This window comes from Dryobates pubescens, chromosome 1 (genome assembly GCF_014839835.1).
Source record: "Dryobates pubescens isolate bDryPub1 chromosome 1, bDryPub1.pri, whole genome shotgun sequence".
Classification (NCBI taxonomy): Eukaryota; Metazoa; Chordata; class Aves; order Piciformes; family Picidae; genus Dryobates; species Dryobates pubescens.
In genome coordinates, this window is record NC_071612.1 from 5008860 (window position 1) to 5025001 (window position 16142).

Here is a 16142-nt window from a genome sequence, read left to right on the forward strand (position 1 = left end):
TGTAGATGAAGGTGGCATAAAGCTGTTCTTTAGTATATTTTGGTTTAGGTGCAGCAGTGTTCAGATATAAGTAACAAACCCAGAGCTGTTCATCAGCAATCCTGAAAGAGTTCTTGTTAATACTAGGCAGCTCTCACCAATGAGTCTGTTCCCATTCTTGTTTACCATGACAAGTTTCACCTACTGCCATTTCTGATGATACTTTATCTTACATGCCTAGTGCTGGGAGATAATAACATTCCTTCTGACAGAGATCTAAACTTCTGGGGAGAATTATATGTATGTTCAGCTGCTTGAAGCCAGGAAGGTGTTCTGTGCGTGCTTTTTTTCAGGGCATGATATTTTTTTTGTACCTATCACCATATTCAGAACACTTAGAATAGCAATGTTAAAATACTAAGCAGAGAAAATTAAGTAGATCCTGCACAGATCTATCAGGAGTGAAATGCTTTATTAACAGAGAATTATTGTGAATAAAGTCTAGATAGAAGCAGCTTAGTATCAGGCTATTGGGAAGCTCAATAATAGAAATGCCGTCTCACCCAGCAGTAAGAGGACTATTTGTACAATAGCAAAAAGCTGGTTTTGTGATTTGTACTGGAATGTTGTCTAAGAAAAAGCATCTATTCCATTGTTTTCCAGGGGACTGTATGATATTGTTGTAGCAAAAGACAACCAGTCACGCTGTGTAGGCCGCTACGAGAATCACGGCAGTTTTGGGGAACTGGCACTGATGTACAACACTCCTAGAGCTGCCACCATTGTTGCCACAACAGAAGGAGCCCTTTGGGGACTGGTAAGGAAAGGAAGTTTCTCTCATATGCATAATATTTAAAAAACTAACTCACTGTCTGCACTGCTGCTCTGGGCATGGTTCCTTGCCTTCATAGCTATTTTATCCTGATCTGTTATCTCACCTCCTGGCGTAAGAGATCTGTTGTGCAAATCTTTTTGGGCACCTTTCTAGAACAACTAGTCTGTTTAAAGAAGAAAAAAAAAAAGACCAGTTTTATTTGTCCTTTTTGCTGTTTTGCATTTGCTGAAATTGTGGCTTTTGTTAGGGGAAATAAACCCTGGCTTTTCTTTTATCCTGCAGAGGATGATGGAGGCATTAATGCATGCATTTTATGGGAGGGGAAAACAATACCTAAATGACATTCTTTACCTTCGACTCAGCTTCCTATCATTTTGTCTGCTTTAAGGGGATTGGGAAGGTGTTAAATATCTTCTTGAGGACGTCAGTAATTTGAAGAGCTAGGAAGTCTGCTCAAAGTTTTGTTTCCCTTCAAAATAAACTGTCATGATGTTTCTGGTCCCTTTGGTTACCCTGGAAGATGCTCTCAGGTCAGCATGACCGATGAGATACCAAGCTAAATGATGATGTTGCTTTGTCTTTGGTCCAGCAGTGTTGAATGTCAAGCTATAGACATTAGTTTCCTTTTTTAGTTCTTTTTTCTGTACTATTTGGATGGGGTTATTTTCACAGTGCTGTCTTACTCATCTGTGAGGGCACATAATGAGTGGGTTGTGCGATCAACGAAGCCTTTGAAGCCAGAACTGTTGTATGCTTTCTCTGTGTGCTGGGCTCCTCGGCAACTATTGCTGGGGGTTGACCATGTGTTGTGACCTTGATTATAGGACTGATAAGCAGCTACACACAGTGTGCTTACGCACTCCCTGCACTTGCTGAGAGACCTCACTTCCCTTTTCCTTGTGAGCTGGAAGAAAAGATTTTGGTAAATCTACCAGGGAGCAATGTCAGAATCTAATTCCATGAACGAGACAGAACAAAGCAGCTACCTACAAAGTGAGCTCATTCATAAAAGGAAGAAAATGTGAAGATGATTCTTTGTTCCAGTTTGCCTTGGAAAAGAGCTGTGCAAATTGGGGCTTCTGTGATTGCATTCCCTTAATTAGCAAGGTGTAGTTGCAGGGGCACTTCTTGCTAGTCACCTGTCCTGTGGATGTTTCATTAACTAGGGCTGCATTTTCCTGCCTGTTTTGTCCAGTTACTCTGTTGTTTCCCTGTTTCATTGTGCTATTTTGTGCTTGATGTAATTTAAACATATTTTTATTGGTCTGCCAAAGTCGTTGCTAAAGCTCATGGGCTATCTGTCATTCAGGGAATGTGGATTACTCCTGCTGCATTGCAGACTTAGGCCAACAAAAGCCTGGAAGGCTCAGACATGAAGCAGTTATCAAACGTGGGTCTCTGGAGCAGGGAAATATCCTCAGCTTTTGCTGGCGAATGCCTGGGGAAAACGTCACTCTCACACACACTTCCTTCTCTGCTTTGCCTTTTTTGTTTAAATACTGCTGCTCCTCTTCCCTCCCTGATACTCTCAAACAAATTCTGAATATTTTATGCTTTTGCAATTCCCCTGACTGGTTCTGCACCTTTCTGCATCTCCAACCATATATATTTGAAGAGACTTCTACCACGGAAGAATTCCTTTAAACAATACTACATGCTTTGTTATCTTTTGTTCTCCTTTGGATAATAGTAATGCCTGTCTTCCCTTCATCTTTCACCTCCTTCAACTTTTTATATTGCACTAGTGTCAGTCACCATTACAAATTACAAGCATCTGCAGCCTGCATCTGGTAAAACTGTTCTCTAGAAAATACCTCATCACCTCAAAATATCTCTGCTGAGGTATCAGTTCATGTTTTCATGAAATGACTTCCAGAGGAAGGGCTCTCAGGACTTCAGCGTTTCTGCTAATTGTGCTTTATGTAGACATAAAAGATTCTGGTACCATTTTTGAACCAAGTTTCTGCTCCTTTCCTTTGACTTTCTGGTTATGATTTTCTCATTCATGGCCTCACCCTGCTTAAGGTTAACTGTAACTCGATGTTGATTATTTAGTGCTAACAGGGACCATGGGCATTGCTGTAAAGCAAACAGAAACAAAAAGAGCCAGTGGGCAAGTGCCCTCTGCCAGGCTCTGCTGTTTAGTTGCAGCTCCCTTGTGGCCTTTCTCATGGGTGTTTGTCAGTGGCTGAGCCCTGCCGTTTCTGTGTGGAAATGAGCAACATTTCGTTCATATCTCTGACAAAAAACTCAACATGTCTGCCGCTGCAGGTACCGAGGCAGGAGCCGCTCCTGGGGGAGCTCTGCCTTCTCTCGGGTGCCGAGTGCCGCCCAGTGGCCATGGAGCTTGCACAGCCCCTGCTGCTGCCTGGGGAAAGAAAAAAACAGAGCAGGAGTGGCAGGCGGTGAGGGGAATCCTGCCCAATGTTTGGGCTTCAGAAACAAACCAAGCAGTTTTTCTGTCAGGAAGGTGCTTGCGGTACACACGGACAGCAGGCAATTAGAATACATAGAACAAACCAGGTTGGAAGAGACCTTCAAGATCATCGCATCCAACCCATCAACCAATCCAACACCACCCAAACAACTAACCCACAGCACCAAGCACCCCATCAAGTCTTCTCCTGAAAACCTCCAATGACGGCGACTCCACCACCTCCCCCATCAGCCCATTCCAATGGGCAAATTAGGAAGCAGTGGTTCCAAAACCTGAGTTTCAGATCCAAAAAGGTGAAAGAGTGAATTGAGCCTGTTGCTGTTTGTTATTCTGCTCCTGATCTATTTGAGACCGGTGTAAATCTCTTACTTTTGAAATCTGTGACTCAAGTAGAGAAGAAACCAATTCAGACTTAGTCTCACAGTTGTCTTAAGCAGTGTTGGAAATTCCAATTTCCAGTATAACTTCTTCATTGTATGTGGAACCACCACAGAAAGAATCATTAACAGTCAAACCCAGAAACTCAGCCCTGAAAAACAGGACAGGACAGATGAGAAATGGAATTCTTGTCCGAGAAGGACCAGGTCTAACAGCTCCATGTTTTTTCTGTTTGTTGTTGCAATAAGTACTCTGACAAGAGCTGGTGGCCATCGCCGTTGTGATGGATATGGTACCATTGTAACAGCTGGCTTCTCAGTCCCTGTGTTTGTTGCAAATTCTAGTTCATGTTTGTCAATTCTTTAAACAGGGAGCATTCTGGTGAAGAGGAATAATGTATTTCTGTGTGCTCTTTCTTGCAGGATCGAGTGACATTCAGAAGAATCATATTGAAAAACAATGCCAAGAAGAGGAAGACATATGAATTATTCATTGAGTCTGTCCCCCTTCTGAAATGCTTGGAGGTAAAGCCTTTCAGAGACATCTGCATCAAATTCTTGCATTAGTATTAGCTCCACAGTCAGTGTTTCTGCTGGACGAGGGCATCGAGTCCATCATCAGTAAATTTGCTGACGACACCAAGCTGGGGGCAGGAGTTGATCTGCTGGAGGGTAGAGAGGCTCTGCAGAGGGACCTCGACAGGCTGGGCAGATGGGCAGAGTCCAACGGCATGAGATTTAACACATCCAAGTGCCGGGTTCTGCACATTGGCCACAGCAACCCCATGCAGAGCTACAGGCTGGGGTCAGAGTGGCTGGAGAGCAGTCAGGCTGAGAGAGACCTGGGGGTGCTGGTCGACGGTAGACTGAAGATGAGCCTGCAGTGTGCCCAGGCAGCCAAGAGGGCCAATGGCATCCTGGCCTGCACCAGGAACAGTGTGGCCAGCAGGAGCAGGGAGGTCATTCTGCCCCTGTACACTGCACTGGTTAGGCCGCACCTCGAGTACTGTGTCCAGTTCTGGGCCCCTCAGTTTAGGAAGGAGGTTGACTTGCTGGAACGAATCCAGAGAAGAGCAACAAAGTTGGTGAGGGGTTTGGAACATAAGCCCTACGAGGAGAGGCTGAGGGAGCTGGGGTTGCTTAGCCTGGAGAAGAGGAGACTGAGGGGTGACCTTATTACTGTCTACAACTACCTGAAGGGAGGTTGTAGACAGACGGATGTTGGTCTCTTCTCCCAGGCAAGCAGTACCAGAACAAGAGGACACAGTCTCAGGCTGCGCCAGGGGAGGTTCAGGCTAGATGTTAGGAAAAAGTTCTATACAGAAAGAGTGATTGCCCATTGGAATGGGCTGCCTGGGGAGGTGGTGGAGTTGCCATCACTGGAGGTTTTCAGGAGGAGACTTGATGGGGTGCTTGGTGCCGTGGGTTAGTTGTTTGGGTGGTGTTGGATTGGTTGATGGGTTGGACGCGATGATCTTGAAGGTCTCTTCCAACCTGGTTTATTCTATGTATTCTATGTATTCTATGATACCAGTGTAATTTTTGCTTAGGACAGAATTTTAAGAGCTGCTTTGATACCATGTTTACTGAGCAACTTACTTGGCATTGTTGAAGATGTGCACTGCTTGTTTGGTGGGTTTTTTTCATCTCCTTTATTCACAGTAAATGATTTGCTGAGTTTTGTCTCAGTCTCTAAAAGCCCAAGACAGCAACCAAACAAAAAACATGGATAAGTATGTCAGAGAACAGGTATGGAGGTGAAAACTGGAACTCCTTTGTGGGTATGATAGTAAAGTAATGATACAAGCACTGGGATATTTGGCCTTTATAAGCCATGAAAGATTTTGAGACAAAGATGTGGGCTGCAGTAGGTCTTGCTTTTTAACCTTAACCCATATTCAGGGAGTAAACTAAGAACGGGCTAAAGGGAAGCACTGCCACTTGGGAACAAAATGACAGCTGTCATGCTGATGTGTATGGTGCATGACTTTAGGAACAACATGTAAATTGTCACTTCTAAGCTGTTGATTCAGACTATATCTTCAGAAGACTTTTGGAGACGCACCAAAGTGCTTAGAAATTAGTCTGTGTCTCTTTGCCTTACGCCGTACGGTTGCTTTTCTTTGTTTTCTTGTCATAAGAATATTTTTCACCATTAATCTTTAGCATTTGAGAAGAGCTTTTCATCTCTGTGAGAGAAGATTACAAAACTGCAAAGCATCACTGAATGTCAATAGCAACCTCTAATACATACTATTTTGGACATATGTTGGTAGCTGTGGAAAGGGTGCATTACATACTTTCCCCCTCTGTGCTTCTCTTAAACTAGTTCCATCAATGTGACTTTTTTGAGCACAAAAAAATGACTCAGATGTTTAAGATAGAGAAAAATAAGTCATTAGCACTGGATGGCTTTTTGCATGACATGCTGCAGTTGAATCATGTGTGGATCAGAATTCAGTTTCTCAGACATGGAATAGATTAAGATGCATTCGTGGAGCGAATGGATTACAACTGAATCATCTGCTGAGATGCTAATTTTAACTGTAAGGTTTTCTTCTTGTCTTAATATGTCTTTTAACACTGCTTTGAAGCAATAAAACTGTTTTGCAGTGAGAAACATTGGAGATGAATGTAACTGGTCTTTCAGTTATGAAGGCTCAGGCATGCTTCAAGGCATGTCAAATTCGTACCTCTTGCCCTTGCTGCTGGGCATCCTGTTGAAATCCCTGCTTACAATTTGCAGCCAGTGTCCTTTTCACATCCCTTTCCCCTCTCCACTCTAGGACTGAGTTCTGGAACACTGTCCCTCTACCCATGTTCAAGTATATTGTGATTAAAATACTTTGAAAATGTGTTGCTGGTGTTGTGCATTGAATTTGATTTGTAGGAGGTTTATGGTGTTTTTCTGAGTGTTTGAATTTCAGCTGAACCTTAGAAGTGATATATTTTTCTTTCTTTGCTGTAAAGCATCCAAAATCTATTGTTTTTCAAATGTGAGGGCAAGAAAAACACACAGCTGAGACACCAGATAATTTTCTTTCCCTGTTGGCTATAGTAGTCTTGAAAGCTGTGGTGCAGTATGACAATGTCATCACAGGGGCTGTATTTTTCAGTACCAGATGGTGTGTGTTTGTGTGTTGAGTGAATGCCTCTTCATTTCTCAGCTATGAAGTTTACCAGAGGTCTACTATAACAGCTAATTATGCTAAATTTTCTTCTTTGTTGCAGGCATCAGAGCGAATGAAGATAGTGGATGTTATAGGGGAGAAAGTGTTTCAAGATGGGGAGCGTATCATTTCTCAGGTACTTGGATTCTCTTTGTTGTTCTCCTTTCCAGGCATCTTTTTTTTCTGATTGAAATGGACTTAACAGAATCCTCTTACTTGGAGTAATTTGTGACTTAATTTTTTAATACTTCCAGTTTACTTAAACCCACTTTCTGAATGTTTGTGGAACAACCTGGTATGTCTTTTGCTACAAATTTGTTCGATTAGTTTCTGAGTTTTTCTTCTCTGTCTTGGGTTGGACTGAGCTGGAGTTAATTCTCCTCACAGCATCATTGTAGTGCTGCCTTTTGCAGCAGTAGTTGATAACACAGCAGTGGTTTGGCTACTGTTGAATAAGTATTCAGGCTGTGTCCTTTCAACATTTCCCAGCCCCAAGAGTGCATTGAGGGGAGGGGGGAGCAAGATCTTGGGAGGGGACATGGCTGAGCCAGCTGACCCAGAATGGCCAAAGAGGTATTCCATACCATATGATGTCAGCTCAGATAGAAGAACAAAGTGAAAGAAGGAAGTGGGGGATTCGTCCAAGGTGTCTATCCTCCCGAGCAGCAACCAAACTTAGAGAACCCTGCTTACTGAGACCAACCATTGCCCTGCTGATGGAATGCAGAGACTAACATCACTCTCTGCTCTTTTGCTTCTGTGTGGTCTATTGCTGTTTGCTTATTGTTGTTATTAAAATTGCACCTATCCTATTCCTGGCTTTTGTTATATTTTTTGCCCCTATCCCCCTGTCCACTTAAGAGGTGGAGTGATAGAGCGGTGTTGGTGGGCATCTGGCCGCCAGGCCAGGGCCACACCATCACATTCTCTCACTCTTTCTCTCTTTTTTTTTTTTTGAGGAGTATGCCTTAAAAAGCTGAAACTAACTGCCTGTCTATGCAATTTGCCATGAAGGCCCCCAGCTAGCCTTTCACAGGCAGATATGACCAGATTAAGCATCTCTTAATTCCTAGGTCTGACTGAACACGTGAAACAATTTGACAGGAGTATGATTTGGATGAAAAGAAGTCTTTTGGAATATTTTACTAGTTGGACCCAACTCAGTTAACTATTCTAAGAAACCATCAGAGTTAATCAAAGCCACTGGTTTTCCTGATGTTCTTAAGAGTATTTAAATGGTGGAGTGGTCTAGCGTCAACTTCAACAGCCTTTGGTTGTTGGTGCATGTTTTATCCTCTATAGCAGATCAAAGCCAGAGTGAGGGAACATGAAGCTGGACAAACTCAAGCTAAAGCTGTGTAAGGTTTTTTTGTCAGGGACACAACTTCTTTTGGAACACTGTTACTGACAAAACACTGGAATTTTGGATCAACTTTAGCTTGGGCTTGCTGTGTTTGTTGCAAAAGTTCTCTAGTTCAAGTAGAAGTTACTGCAAGAAAGTCCTGCCTTTGATGGCTTTTGGTAACAGCATTTATCTTGTTTTACAAACAGAATATGACTCTTTGATAATGTCTTGAATTTACCTTGAATATCAGATAATTCTGAATGCAGGACACCTCAGTTTACTGATCACTGAATGCTGCCAAATTACTTCTTTCCAGAAATATCCTCAGTTTCGTAAGTTGAAAATCTCCTTGCTTAAAACCCTTAGAAAACTGAACTCTCAGCAGAATCAAAGCTTGTAAATCAGTTTCAAAACTGGGAACTCAGACCATCAGTGATCCAATTACACAGTTGGTTTTAGTCTTTTGTAATAACTGAACTAAGGACAAGTATGTAATTACTCTTAAAAGGAGAATTAATAGTCTGGATAGGTCTGAGTGATGGTAATACACTGCTAAAGATGATGAAATGTTATGCTTGAAAAAGATGTGATAGCTCTTAACTTACAGAAGTTGCCATGACTGCTCTCTCTCTCTCATGGATAATTTTACATTTCAGTCACCTTTCTGGAATTTGACCCTTCAGTTAAGGGCAGTATGCTTTAAAGCAGTTAAAAATCGCTGGTGCCTGCTGGTGTTATGAGGATGTCTCCTCCTCTGTTTGGTTTTATTCTTTAACAAACAAACTAACAAACCAACCCCATACTCTTAGTGCTTCCTCTTTCAGAAGTGTGCTGAGTAGTGTTGTGATAGATGAGGACAGTGAAGGATGGTTTATGACCATCCTCAGGAAGCTTAGCCAGGGGCCTATTTTCTATTGTAACTCCGTATTTAAATCTTGTATTGTATTCTCCCAGCCTGTTTCACACTGAAGTTGCAACTGTCTGTCTATCCTTCCCATCGCATTCATAGGCTCCTCGCATGCTTGACTTAATGTCAGATTTATTTCCCTCCTCACACTGTTTCAGTTTTTTGCTGAGCCACTCCTATTGCCTTATCAGTTTCTTCTCCAGCCTCTATCTCCCTGAAGCCTTTTAGTCCCTTTGTTTATGATTCCATAGCAGGAGACACATGCTGGCTCTCCACTCTGATGTCCAGTCCTATGCCTCACAGGAGTTGATATAGAGAGGAAAAGTTCCCTCTGTTGCAGCTAGAACTTTCAAAATATTAGGTCCTGGCAAAGCATTGCATAACAGATGTAAGCTGTGATCTGTTGAAGGTCTGCAACCTGGTGGGTTTGGATGTGAAAAAGGTATTGGAAATTCTCACAGAAACATACTGGCTGAGGGAACTCTAGAGGCCATCTTGTCCAGTCCCTCTGGCCACCTAGAGCCAGTTCTCAGGACCATGTCCAAATTGCTTTGAAATATCCCAGAGGCTGGAGACTTCAGACCCCTCATAGTAACTCATAGAAACAGCTGCTTTTGACTAAAGCAATTTTGATTTTTTTTCTTTTATTATTTCACAGTCAATTATTCAACAGCACCTTGAGATATCTTTCTAGAACTTGATATCAAGTCTGTCTGGTTTTATTGTCTTCCGCTTGCCCTATGTGATGTATTTTCCTTTAATGGCATGGTGTTAGACTGCTTTCTTCCTTACCATTCTCACTGCCTTTACATAGTGGTGGCATCGTTCCTCATGTAGATGGGCTTGGATTTCTGTATATTACCCTCCTCTTAATTTCTGTTGGCTATACTCCTCAGATACAGCTATTCTGGGTTCTGCTGATCTGCCACTATTTTACCCTGGATTATCTGAGCTCCTGCTTAGCTTTAGTATGGATACTTTTTCCTACTGACATCGAGAAATGCAATCACTAAATTAGTGGTTCCTGTAAACTTGCTTGTGGAAATCCTAGGTCCTGCTTAGTTTCTCTATTGCATACTTCCATCAGGATCAGAAGATTTGCATTTCAGTGATTTTGCTCTATATCATCAACCTCCTTTGCTTTTTCCTGTCCATCTGCCCTCACATGGCTCTCTGTGTAACAGTAGTTCCTTCCTCTGTGGGGTCCTCTCGTGTATTAACTAACCAGACACCTTTCAATGTTCAGAATTTGAGTGTTTGTCAATGAGATTTCTGCACAAAGCCTATTTCAGAGTGAGAGCTTTAATACCACTTCTATGTACCTTGACAGTAAACTTAAAAATCATTCGGTTTACCTTTCCCTCTTCACAGGGCGATAAAGCAGATTGTTTTTACATCGTAGAATCTGGTGAAGTAAAAATCTTGATTAAAAGCAAGGTGAGTTCAAAGTGGATGATTAGGCTTCAGGTCAATTCCTGATTTGATTAGTACAAGTGGCATGAAGAAGCCTAACCCTGACTTATTTTGAGATATTATTTAATGATATTTATCATTGCCACTCAGGTGATGTAGCCTGTCAATTCCCCTGTCTGTTCTGAAGTGGTGAGAAATCACTTCACTAAGGCTGGAAAGTCTTTTGTTTGTGTCTGCTCCTCTACAGACTAACCTGAGCTATTCTCATAGGCCTCAAGTGTGGAGGTGAAACTTCTGTGCTAGGATTATAGAAACCCACAACTTGCAAAACATGGATTCTGTTGTCGCTAGTGACATACTAGATGTGGGCATGAGAACCAATCTCTGCATGGTCTGAGGTAGCCTTAGGGAACAATGTGTTGTGCATGATAAAGCCTGTGTAGTAGCAGCTCCAAAAGCTGTAACAGTAACTATCTGCCAATCAAAACTTGTGAGCTGATATACACTTCTCTTATCAAACTTAAACTGAGCATGCTGTTAATGTGCTCTACAAACAGGGCATGACTTGGGAGGCGCTAGTTTAAAAGCCCTAAACCAGTGAGCTGCAGCACATCTGTAAGGTATCTGGGATTAACTGCAGCCTGGTACAAGGACAGATCTGGATGCAAATAATAAAATGTACCATTTGACAGATTATGACGAGTCAGGAAGCTAACCAAGAAGTGGAGATTGCCCGATGTCACAGAGGGCAGTATTTTGGAGAGCTTGCACTTGTTACCAACAGACCCAGAGCAGCCTCTGCCTATGCTGTTGGGGAGGTCAAATGTTTAGGTAAGTAGTATTTCTAGTTATCATTTCCTGGGCTTTGCTCTTCTTGTGGACCATGCTCAAGTGAGCAGCTGTTCAGAACCTACCAGCCCTGTGGTAACTGGCGGTCAGACACAAGAAGCTAGGAGTATGGGCTTGAGTCGATCTCCGTATTCAAGTTTGAGAAGTGCTGCTGCTTCCTTCCAGCAGGTTCTGGTCTTTCTGCTTGTGTAGCCTGTACTCTTTTATGGGTAAGCAGCATCAGCTTCTTAGCTGCAGCTTGTTTGTCACACATAGCTTTCAGGTGATATTGTAATGCCAGCGTGGTGTGTATTTATCCTTGACATCAGGTGTGTATTTCATTAATCTTGTTTCTCCAAACAACAGTACAGAGGGAAATCAGAGTTCTGTTTCTGTGGCTTCTATCGAAGCCTCAAGCTCAAATGGATTGGACTGGACATCTGTGCTCTGAGTTAAAAAACCCAAAAGATTGGTGTGTGGTGTCCTTTTTGACAAACACTCTTGTTTTTACTTCTGTTCCTTTGCAGTCATGGATGTGCAAGCATTTGAGAGGTTGCTTGGACCCTGCATGGACATTATGAAGAGGAATATAACACATTATGAGGAGCAGCTGGTGACAATGTTTGGCTCTAGCATGGACCTGATGGATCCAGGGAATTAGGCACAGGGTACCTCAATGCCTTCTTAGTTCAAGACACAGAAAAGCCTCCTATCAGCAACACAACTCACAAGGAAAACGGACACTACAGAACAGTTACTGCTGCTGTCTTCTTGGGCATTTTAGAAACAATAAACAAGTTTCAGCACAGATGGATTGCTCACTCCCTGCCTCCACTTTTCTGCTGATACTTCATTATTAGACCTAGATAAAGATGATTATAACCCTATGTTCACTTACTTGGTTCAGAATGGCATCTGTCCAACAGTTCAAGTGCCTCATATGAAACCCAAAGTGTGCAAGATATAGAAGCCTCCTTCCTTCTGGTGTTACTGTTGGGATAAATTTTCTTATGAGATTCTGTAGTGGGAAGGTGCCTGTTCTGCAGAGGCAGCCTGTGGAATATGAGCCTTTTATGGGCTTGTTACGTTCATCTGACGCTTTCCTTTCCATGTCAAATTTGCTTTTAATTGTAGCATCTGGGTTTGAAGTTACAATATCAATGGAGCCAGTTCATAAGGTGGCACTGAAGTTTTCTTCCACCTGCTGAAAGTGGCAGGTACTATAGCTCTTTAAACCAAGTAGACTGAGCTGGGGAGACGGGAGAGTCTGCTTAGCAGCAAAATGCTGAAAATGAAGCATTACTGCGTTTTAAGTGTTTTCTGAGCAGCAAAGAACATTGTTTTATTCTGTGCTGCCCAAAAAAAATGCAGTGGTTCAGATTACATGGCCCAAAGGTGTCAGAATTGTCATCTCTCCAAATCTGCTCCTTGGTGAGATCACAATATATGACCTTCTCTTGCTTACAGAGATCCTTTATACCGCTAGATTTCCCAGGGCACTGTTGTTGACTGGGTCAGTTTTAAAGCTTTTTAAGGAGGTGAATGTTTTGTAATTTAAACGAAGATTGCTTCTGTACTTGTTTACAGGAGCTCCCCCAGTCCTAACATTTCACAGTATTCTAACTTCATTAGACACTTGGATGCTTCCAAATACCATGTTGATTTGCTCAACTTTTCAGAGGTTGGCAACATTTGACTTTGTGAAGCAAATGTCTTCGCTAACTGCGCAGTTGGTGTGTTTGAGGAGTCTTTTTGGTTTAGGTGATAACCAAGCTAATGTTTATCTAAAATACCTAGTAAATTTGCAGCATTTATTGGGTAGATTCTATTTCTATAGCTTTAATGATCTTAATTGGCATACTGCTGAGATTTTTATCAGAGTATTATCTAAACAAGAAGCAGGCCAGAAGAAGGACGTTTTTATGGTGTACAAAACCCGAGTATTTATATGGAGACGTTGAATTTGTAGGTATTAAATCTCGTGACCCTCTGAATTGTCATTCTTCTGCAGCTCATGCAAACTTTACTGGTGTTTTATGAGGTTATAAAATTTTAATTGTGGATGCTAGTATAACAGAACCTGCTCTTTTTCATGGCCACGTGAACAAGAATAGAAGGATGCTAACGTTGAATCTCTGCTTCTAGTTATCACGGGGGACACGAAGCAGCGAGATGCTTAGCTGCAACTTTTAAGTTGATTTCTGGACGATTTTTTTTTTCTCCCCAAATGGATGAGCTCCTCTCAATTCCTGTAATATGAGTAAGATGGAAACTTGGTGAATTTGAATGGCTGTTGTCCAGTTGCTGTAATTGGAGTAATATTTTTATATGATGCCAATGATTTGTAATGGACACCACAGAGGGGAGGTGTTTCCATGTTATTAAAGTCCTGGTTGTGATGTCTAGTGGCTGTTCTAACTGCATGTGTTTTAGGACAGTGAATTTCCCTTGCTTTATTAGGCTGGTTATTTTTTTACAGCCAGAGAAGCAGCAAGTACTTTTCATTCATGCTTCCAAGGTTTTTAACACCAAAGAAAAAAAAAATCATTCTTGAGATTACAGAATTAAAAAAAGCAAGCAAACTAAAGCAAACTAAGAAACAAAAAGTGAAAAAGCTCTATTCATCAGGCCCTTGAATTAATAATATATAAAAGTTTAAGATGCTTTGAGCTCCAAGGTGAGTCTTTCTGAAGCCAGATCATGACTGTCCTGCAAACCAGACATGAACTCGTCTCCAAGCCAATGTGAGTTTCTGTGCTGCCTGAACTGTCATGTGAACTAACGAGAAACTTGCAGTGAAATCATCAGCTGGCCTTTGTTGCTGCCAGGCAGAATATCCTCTCATTTATCCAGAGGAGCCTGGCAGACTGAGCTGCCTTACAGGTGGATTCTGATTCCTACAGCCTTTGGCTCTCTGCAGGACAGGGTTGTATACCTCAGCATATGCAAATGGCAATTGTTCTGAAGCTTAAGCAAAAAAACCCAACACGCAACCAGGGCTGATGTTTGATCCTTAAGTAATTCAGATTCTGCCTGGAAGGGAGGTTGCTTCTAGAAGTCAAAGGAAAGGATAAGAATGTGAAATCAAAAGATTGGGATCCCATGCTAGAAAGAAAGAAAAAGCTTTTGTTTTACATTTCTCTAGATTCCCTGAAGCAAAGGCAAACTGAGCTGAAAAAGCAGCAGCCTGTAAGAAGGCTCATCCGTTAAAAACTATAATTTACAACGTGCCTGACTAGTTTGGTCTGGTTTAACCAACCTGTTCCATACAATTTGGGGACGTGAAGATAGTGAGAGAAGCTTGTACTAAGATATTCAACATTGCCAGCTATCTGCTTAGAGCACCAGCAATGGGTAAAGTTGGAAAGCGAGTGAGTAGCGATACCAAGCCCAGGGAGTGAAGTGAACATCTGTCCACATCGCTGTATCTCAGCTTGTTCCTTTTCATGCTGATTGCTCATTGCAGTTCTGGAGAACAAGCCCAGGTTTTTTGTTTTTACTGCTCAGTGTCCAATACATCTGCCACGGAGTCTCTGCAGTTGGCAGTAGAGAGAGATCTGGTTTTTAATAAAAGAACTCAGCAGAAAAGTGAGCAAAGAGGATATGGTCTTTGAGACTTGGAGGAGAAATAAAGTGTCTTGTCTGTGATTCCCCGCTTGTGATTGTTGTGGAGTCGGTAAGAGGAGCTTTCAGTGGTCAAATACCCTGGCATATGGTATTTCTGTTTAATGTCACAGCACAGGTTTCACCATGTAAAAGGACAAAAAAGGGCAACAGAGCTCTCTTTATAGAAACAGAAGTGCAAAACTTTAAAACAAAGGTGCAATTTTTGCACAGAGGGCAAAACCCTAACCCCTTTGAATGTCATTTCCATTCTTTCTTTTCTGTTGGCTGAAAATGGAGTTTTGTTCTTGACATGTGTTTGTAAACCAGTTTTGCCAAATACAGACACTTTGGATTTTTTTCACTCCAGATGGTTTTTGTTGTTATGGTTATTGCTGATTGTTTTCACTCTTTCCCAAACCGTATATTTTATTTCAAGAGGCCTTCCCTGTGGATTTCCTCCTGACAGTCTGCAGCACTACACTGCTCTTTCAAGATGCAAGAGAAAGTCACTAACCTCACAGGAGAACACTCAACTCTGCTTAGCTGGCTGGAGCTAATAATGCACTACTAATTTTCCTCCGCTCTGTGGGGCAGGAGGGGAATTAAATTCTGCATAAAGTTGCTACCTCAAGGCTCCAAGTGCTTTTAAAGGTCTTTCACTTGGGATGATTTAATGAGACAGTTCTTAAAATTGGTCTGTTCTTCTGAGTTGAATGTTTTTGTTTTTTTTAATTGATTCATTGAGGGACCCTTATTTTAATTCATTTTACATTTAGTACTTGATTCTCAAAGGACGAACAGCTGCGGAGTTTGGTTCTTGCACTACAGTGTTGAACATGAAAGAAAAATATCTGCCATACAGACAGCCGTTTTTAACAAGTGAAACCACTCTGGGGTTCAGCTTCACTTTTGGTTAATAAAAAAATGACATGTTGTGTCCAGCCTTCCTGTACAGTCCTGTGTGTGCTCTTTATTGACTTACTGCAGCTGACACAACCCCCCCGCCCAGTGCTCACATCAGGAGTGGACTCGAGAGCAGCTGACTAGATTTACTCGGAGTGCCTGAGTTACTGCTGCGTCTGTTTTCTGAGCCTTATGGACAACAGTGCTTGCCCTGCTGCAATAACCCAGAAGAGATTGATACTTCCTGACCACCAATTTTGCTGTTTGGTGATTAAAATTTTACTAACATCTTAAAAATAATACCAATTTCTGTAGACATTATTGCTCCCAATAAAACTGGCT

The 16142-nt window shown here is 42.0% G+C and overlaps 1 protein-coding gene across 1 annotated transcript in view; it reads left to right on the plus strand.

Moving 5' to 3' along the window:
- Positions 1-14507, plus strand: part of PRKAR2A (protein kinase cAMP-dependent type II regulatory subunit alpha) — a 72169-nt gene extending 57662 nt beyond the window's left edge. The window contains exons 6-11 of the mRNA XM_054180599.1: positions 643-796; positions 4052-4153; positions 6860-6934; positions 10422-10487; positions 11156-11294; positions 11819-14507. Of these exons, the coding sequence (XP_054036574.1) occupies positions 643-796; positions 4052-4153; positions 6860-6934; positions 10422-10487; positions 11156-11294; positions 11819-11952 (670 nt within the window). The 3' untranslated portion in view covers positions 11953-14507. The remainder of the gene's footprint in view (positions 1-642; positions 797-4051; positions 4154-6859; positions 6935-10421; positions 10488-11155; positions 11295-11818) is intronic.
- The last annotated feature ends 1635 nt before the right edge of the window (positions 14508-16142 follow it).